The sequence below is a fragment of the Poecilia latipinna genome, unplaced genomic scaffold (genome assembly GCF_001443285.1).
Source record: "Poecilia latipinna isolate Pla-1442-1.1 unplaced genomic scaffold, P_latipinna-1.0 Scaffold1486, whole genome shotgun sequence".
NCBI classification, from domain to species: Eukaryota; Metazoa; Chordata; class Actinopteri; order Cyprinodontiformes; family Poeciliidae; genus Poecilia; species Poecilia latipinna.
Genome location: NW_015114102.1, coordinates 52,753 through 60,132, shown reverse-complemented (window position 1 = coordinate 60,132; position 7,380 = coordinate 52,753). Strand labels below are relative to the sequence as shown.

The following is a 7,380-nucleotide window of genomic DNA, read 5'->3' as shown; positions in this document are numbered from 1 at the left end:
TTATATATATATATATATATATATATATATATATATAAACGACTGAAGGTGACAGTACTTGACAGTGCCATTTTATGGCACATTGTGCCATAAGCACACAAAGAAACACATAATATTGACCCTTCAGTTTTTCATCGGAAATAAGAGAAACCTTCTAGAGACGTTGGCATTTAATCTAAGGATGAACTTTAATTTATCTGTGACAATAAGACAGCCTGTAGCTTTTGAAGAAATTGGTAATTCTTCTAACACCAGTTATTTACGGTTAATGATTTTGTTTTTTAAGGATTTAACTTTGTTATTCTTGCTATTCTGTACCATTTTGTTTAGACTCCTCCTAGAAAGAAGCATTTTTCCCACTCAAGTTAAATAAACCCAAAGCAACTTCAAACACCGTCTCTTTAAGGGTATTTATCCTTCTCCCTCCAGAATCTTTTGGCCTCCTCCTGCCCAGCTGTGTACTGCAGAGATGGACTTTTGGTTTGCTGTTTGCTTCGATCCAAATCTCTACAGTCTGGATCATGTCCAAAGCACATCAGTTCCTTTCTTCATGGAGTCCTAATAAGTTCCTTCTCATCACCCAAGGAGATCTCAGAGTGAGCTGCTCATTGATTTCAAAGACCTTGTTTCTACAAACGTTTTCAATAATTAGACAATCATAGAATTTTTTGTTTATTTTGTTTACCAAAGTTTAGTAAACTTTGTACTCCAATAAGTGTTAAATCTGAAAAGAAAATCATGACACGTAAAGATAAAATCCTGGTCAGTAGTCACCAGCTGTGCTCTGTTTTATGATGTCAGATGCATTTCTCACTGTCATCTTTATCTGCCTTGCCTGTATACAGCCAACACAACTGAACACAATAATGGTTCACATTTATAGTATAATTCATTTACAAAAGTTTCCATCACAACTGGATTACTGCCAAAGAGAGTGGAGTTTGATGTTTGGCTTTATTCACTCCAAACTATTCAAAGACAGATTCAAACCACTCTGAACATCCTTTAGTTTTGGACTAAAGGAAATGTACACCATAGCAATCTATATCTGTAGAGACAGAGGAGATGAGGGAAATATCCGCTCAGCCGCCCACTAAGTTGACACCAACATTTTCCTAACTCTGCCAAAGAAGTCAGCCACTGTTAACCTAAGCAGAACTACACTGATCTCTGCTCAGATGCCAACCTAGACTTTACTAACCAGCTCCATGAGTACGTCGCTTTGGACTTTCAACATTGACTGAGACGCATGTTCCCATCTTCAGATCACAAGTACTTTTATGGAACATTGAGCAGACCCACAGAAGTGGAATATGAAGACTATTAAATAAAGAGAGCATCACATTTTCTGACAACAAATCATCAGAAAGCCATTGTTATTGCTGCTGCTACAGCAGCATTAATAATGTTATGCAGGAGACAATGTTCCGTTGAAAATGTTATGCCAAGCAATGTGTGCATAAACACCAACTACTAAACAAAATCCAGATCAAACTGTTGGCACCTAAAACCTTTTCTTGTATTCATTCACAAGATATTTCCTTGCCTTTCTGTCCTGGAATTAGTTTGTCAAGTAAAGACACACAAATACTTGAGTTTTTTAGCAGGGATCAGCTATATAAGGTGTATGTAATCCAAAAACTATCAGTTTGTTTAGGTAGTGTAAAACTGCTGTCATTTTGTCTTTAGATGTTGATGGAGAGCCTGGATAAGACAATTGGTCAGACGAAGTCCGTACTCCTGAGTTCAGACTGTGACCATCGTCCCACTCTGCAGAGCCACAGTCAGCATCTACAGAGGCACCAACTGGAAGCTCTTGATCGGGCTGCATGTGAGCTGCAGGTGAGTCTGTGTAGGACAGTTTGATTCATTGGTGATGCTTGGTCCAGTGTTATTGCTGTCTTTCCTTTGTTCATGTGTGAGGATCTATTGTTTTCTACAATGTTCCTTTCATAGCTCACTATTCAGACCATTTTCTTACCGTTTTGTGGCTGTGTCCAGTACATGCTGAGATTGATAGTTATCTGACATGCTTTATCTTTGAACTTATAAATAGCCTTAATTTTTTCATGTTGACACATCAGCATTTTATATAATTTTGACTCTCACTGAATGCATACTTGTTTCAAATGACGGTGGTCCCTAAAATGCTTTCAATTCAAGTTGAGCTGGACCTTGAATTGGTCCAGCTCAACTTGGACCGAGTTGGACCAAAACAAGTATTTTGACTTATTTAGTCAAAATACTAAACAACTATTAGCATTAGTAGGTTGCCTCAACCAAAAAAGAAAGAACTGGTCCCACCCAACAGAACATTGTAGTATTTCATTTGAAATGTCTAAGGCAGAGGTTCCCAAACTGTGGGGCGCGCCCCCTAGGGGGGGCGCCGTGTCATTGCAGGGGGGGCGCGGGAAGCCGTCTGGATGAAGAAAAAAAACAAAACATGAACACTGTATGCGCTGGATTTTTACCGTAGAATGGCCAACTCTCTGTTATTCCTATGTCAATTTGATACAGTAGAGGCTTCCACACTTCCCATATTTGTGTCCCCTGTCACTTTTATCAACAGTTAAAACTGTTTAATCCGTTGTTAACATGTTGTAACCTGTTTTTCCGAGCTGCCTTTAAACGCAACATGAGCGCTACGACGCTCGCGCTGGAGGAGACCTGCTGCTGGGCGGAGCTACGTAGGTTTGTGTTAGAATCACGGCAGCAAACCAGCAAAACACAAAGAACTTTTCACTTTTCACAGTTTTTCCCTCCAAACTAACCGACTGAGTTGAGTAAAGCTGTTGGATGCAGGTAATGTTAGCTAAAAGATGACTAGCTAATATCAATACAGAACCTTAAGCTTAACAAGGCTACCGATGTTGGTGTCTATTTTCAGCTACGTACATTCATTTTGCCCCCAAAAAAGTCGATGCCCCCCGTCACACGCGTCGTTTCAACCAGACAGCCATTTGTAATCCATATGGGGGGCGCAGAAAATGTTTGGAAACCACTGGGGGGGGGGGCGCGGAAGAAAAAGTTTGGGAACCACTGGTCTAAGGTATGTAAACAGACATAGACTGGGTTTTAACCAAACACAAACCTACCTCCCTATTAAGGTATTAACCCAAAAACTAGAAAACAATAGGAATAAGCTGGATAACAATATTTTGATGTTCTCAAAGAAGATATGGCAAGAGGTACACAAGAAATAGAATATCTTCCCATAAGTGCCAAAGATATAAGAATAATTGTTGATCTATATGAAGAGGACATATTTATATCATGCAATGTTTTCATTTTAAAGTTTGATCTAGAGGGAAGCAGTCATTTTTGGAGATATTTACAAATTAGAGATTGTATAAAAGTCAAAATGAAATTTCCTCAGGTGAAAAGCCTGATAGTGTTTTTGGGATTACCACCCTTACTTAGCAAGGCATGAAGATGGTTGTCTGCTTGTCCATGGCTTAAAAATTGTAGAGATCTTGATTGTACGTTTAACGAGGGAACCTGGGACTCAATTATTTCTGGCTATATGTCAGGGAGGCCAAAGATGAATTTATTCAATGTAAAATTCTCAGCAGATTCTGTCTCACTCCATCTAGACTTCACAAAATGGGTATAGATAAAGACGTTCTGTGTTGGAAATGTCAAGAAGCAAAAGGTGCTCTCTTGCATGATTTGTGGGAGTTTTCAAGTCTCTCCAATATGGAGCAGTGTGTTCTCATTTGTGGGGGGTTTAAATGACCTGAATCACCAAGACTGTTTTTATTGGGGACAGAAACAAGGTGCCACAGTTTTCAGAGTATAAAATACTGGACTTGTGACTTGTGTTCACCTTATTTTAATGCTATTGAAAGAACCTCAGACTCCAGCCCTCAAAATGTGGAGAGAAAAACTGACTGAAAATTCAGCATGTGAGATGATGCTTGGAATATTAAATGGCAGAAATGAGGTTGTGACAGAACAGTGAGACAGTCTTCATTCTTATGTCTACAATGTTGTAACTCAATTACTTCATGGACTGAAGCATCTTATGGTGCATTTATTACTTTATAAATGTGTTCTTGTCCCTTCACTGTCTTTTAATGTTTTAAAAATGTAATAAAAGCCTTACAAACTTTCTTTTCAAAAGTTAGACTGAGATTTTTAAAAATAGATAATCTAAGTTTTTCTAGTTTCCAATAGTCCAATAGCCTATAGGGAAAAAAAGACTTGCCTACTATTCAAGCAGGTTCAAGGGTAATACATTTTATTATTCTAGGTTTTAAAGTAAGATGGAACTGTTATAATAAATGTGTAGAAACCTTGCAAAATATTATGATCAGTGTAAAAGCCCATTAACATTTTTTCCAAAGATAAATGTGTTAAAACTGTTTTCTTTGCATGTTAGAAATGAGGTTATGCAAAGCAAATAGTTTTGATGGGTCTGATCTCGACATTCTACTCCACAAGGCGTTCTCTTCCATGGTGCTGAGCAACTTCTCTACTGACTGCAAACGGATGTCTGGGGAGATCTTTGAGCGCACCATGCCGTCTGCAGGATACTGGAGGCCGAGCCAGAGGACGGGTATGCATGCCAGAGTCGTACTGATGGGCTCAGCAGGCTGGATCAGTTCCACAGAGCAACTGGTTGCTATTTGTGTTTGGGCATCATTGAGTCATCACCATAGTAAACAGTTGCTACAGTGCTTGGTCTTCATTTCTTTAGTCGAGTGAGTGGAAGTCGCTGCTCTTCCAATCTTTGATTCCCTTTGAAACTGTTCTCCATTTAGTCTTTATGCTGATTGTTTTGCTCTGATCTTTTATTTAACTATATTTCATGCAATTCACCCCTTCTCCATCAATTGACTATTTTACAATAAATAAATTCATTGTAAAAAGCGATGAAGTTGGTGGAACCAACTGTGGACATCAGGTTGATTTAATGGCCTGATCTGTGATATTTCAGCAGTAGAATCATGAGACTCATGGAAAGCAGCCATCTGACAGAATCACTGCTGAAGGAGAAGAACTTCAGCAGTGATGTGTCAACCACTTTCATTCTTTCTGATCATCTCTGCCCCTATGCAATGCTGATGATAATATGCTTTGCTTCATCAGCATAAGATGGAGGAAAAGGAATTTCTTTCCTTCAATTAGTAAAAAATCTGGGGTCTATAGTTTCAAATACAAAATACAACAGTAGTCACTGTGCAAGGTAAAAGTAAATGTATCTTATGCATTGCAGGTTTTCCCAGCAGTCCCAGTGAATATGCATCTCTGGCAGCTCAGACTGTGATTGGCCAAGTTCTAGAGGCTGTTGCGCCATTGTCAGAAGATGCTCACGTCCAAGCACTAACTGTGGCGATGACGGCTTTCATGGAGGCATGGATGGAGCACATATTAAAGCAGAAGATCAAATTCAGGTTTGGCTTTAGCATTTTTCTCTGGAACAACATATCACCGTCAACTGACTTTGTGACATATAGAGGTTTTACTTCCTGTGTATTCTGTCGGAGGAACCAGAACTGTCTTGCTGGTTTTTGAATTTGCTGTGACTCTGTATTGTCTTTTGTCTTTTTGTTCCCTGTTGTTTTTTTTTTTTTTCATTCTGAATACCAGTGAACAAAACCAACAACCACATTATGTGTTGCCCACTGAAAGCCTTAAATTTTGTTTCTTCATGCTGATGTTTAGCTAAAGTCTGTTACTACCTGAACTTTAAGCTGTTTATGCTTAGTTCATAAATGCATCTTTGAATAAATCTAACCAGATATCCATGTTGATGGGTTGAAACAAATATGATGGAAACCACATTACACTTACATACTTATCAGCCCAGGTGAATATTACAAAAGGGAAGAGAGATGAGAGATTAAAAAAAAAAAAAAAAAGAATTTACCTTCCATAGAAGAAGAAATGAAGAGGAAGAACCTGAACTTAAAGTCACTTGTTCTGAATGGCCACTGGCTGTTTACAGTCTGATATGTGAACTATTTAGTTGACAGAAAACATTTTGTGTAATATAACAAAATATTATTATAACTTAGTAATATAACAAGACGATCTTAAAGATGTCTGAAAGCTGCTGTAAAACAGACATGCTGCCATGGCAACCTCCATGTTCTTTTGGGACGTCAGGCTCTGAAATGATCATTTGATTCAGGAAAACTTTTTTGTGTGCGAGTGCTGACACACATCCTGCAGTGGCCTCTCTGAACAGTGTGCTGGGATTGTTTGTCCTCAGTCTGCAGGGGGCGCTGCAGCTGAAGGAAGACTTTGATTCTGTCAGGGAGATGATCAAGTCTGACAAGTACGGCCTGTCAGCCGAACTTCACCAGAGACTCCTCAGCCTCAGGTAACACGACCACGGTTCACACTGATCTGACTTATTAGCTTATCTGCTGCATTTCCATATTGTTGACCTGCCAAGGTGAGCGACAATCTGAGCATGCTCTTGTGTTAAAGCAAGATGGAGCCCAAGCATCCAAATCCAAAATGCTGAAAGAAAGTGGTGACAGAATGAGAAATAAAATGAGAGCATATGAGACACGAAAACATAGTTGTTCTGATTTGGAGAGGTTAGGTTTGTTACCATGACAACATCAGACTTTTGAAATGGCCTTGGATTCCTGTCAGTTTCCTGACAGCTAATTTTTTAATTTGCTTCTTCCTTTGTCATGATTTATATCAGTTGGCAGTTTAGGTATTTGTTCTATAAAAACATTGTCTATCCCTTTTTGATCAGCTCATGAAGGACACTAATCAGATCAATAATAAACATGTGGCAACACTTGATATTGACTGGCCTGTTGCCTGGGTGTGAAGTGTTTTTCAGCAGGTAGACTCGGCGCTCCTTTGTTTGCTGCAGCAGCCACAGGCCAAGCCGTACCTGCAGCGCCCAGCCTGGGAGTCGTTCACATGCTGCTGTAAGTTCCCCACCTGTCAGTCAAACTATGAGTCCTGTAAACCTCTTTGCTTTGCAATTGTGTCTATGTCAAGTCTCCATGTGTGTTGCCCCCCACACACACACCCCAGGTCCAGTTAAAGGCAGCAGAGACAGCTTGGACACTGCTGCTGTGGGCAGTAACATAACCAACCTGGGCTGTGTGGAAGGTGAAGAGCTGACTCAGTCTGATCAGACTGTCCACTCTCCAGTGGACACGTCTCTCCCTGCAGAGCCTTACCTGGCTTTAAGGTTAGTTACTTGGAATGTAGAGGAAATGTTCTTTACATTTCCACATTCAAAACATACCCTGCCTAGAAAAAATATTCACATCTCTGGACGCTTTACCATTTTTATTGTTTTTACAAATCGACCACGAGCAAGCAAAAAACCCTTTAGTGTCAAAGTGAAAATTTATTTCTACAAAATAAAAATTGAATTCAGGTATTTATGATGAAATAAAT

At 39.4% G+C, this 7,380-nt stretch overlaps 1 protein-coding gene across 4 annotated transcripts in view; it reads left to right on the top strand.

The window, feature by feature from the left end:
- ccdc142 (coiled-coil domain containing 142) overlaps positions 1-7,380 on the top strand; it is a 32,941-nt gene that overhangs the window by 15,439 nt on the left and 10,122 nt on the right. For all 4 annotated transcript variants that reach the window (XM_015057724.1, XM_015057723.1, XM_015057725.1 and 1 more), the window contains 7 exons: positions 430-596; positions 1,690-1,842; positions 4,444-4,558; positions 5,219-5,396; positions 6,218-6,328; positions 6,799-6,899; positions 7,009-7,168. In XM_015057724.1, coding sequence (XP_014913210.1) covers positions 430-596; positions 1,690-1,842; positions 4,444-4,558; positions 5,219-5,396; positions 6,218-6,328; positions 6,799-6,899; positions 7,009-7,168 — 985 coding nt within the window. The remainder of the gene's footprint in view (positions 1-429; positions 597-1,689; positions 1,843-4,443; positions 4,559-5,218; positions 5,397-6,217; positions 6,329-6,798; positions 6,900-7,008; positions 7,169-7,380) is intronic.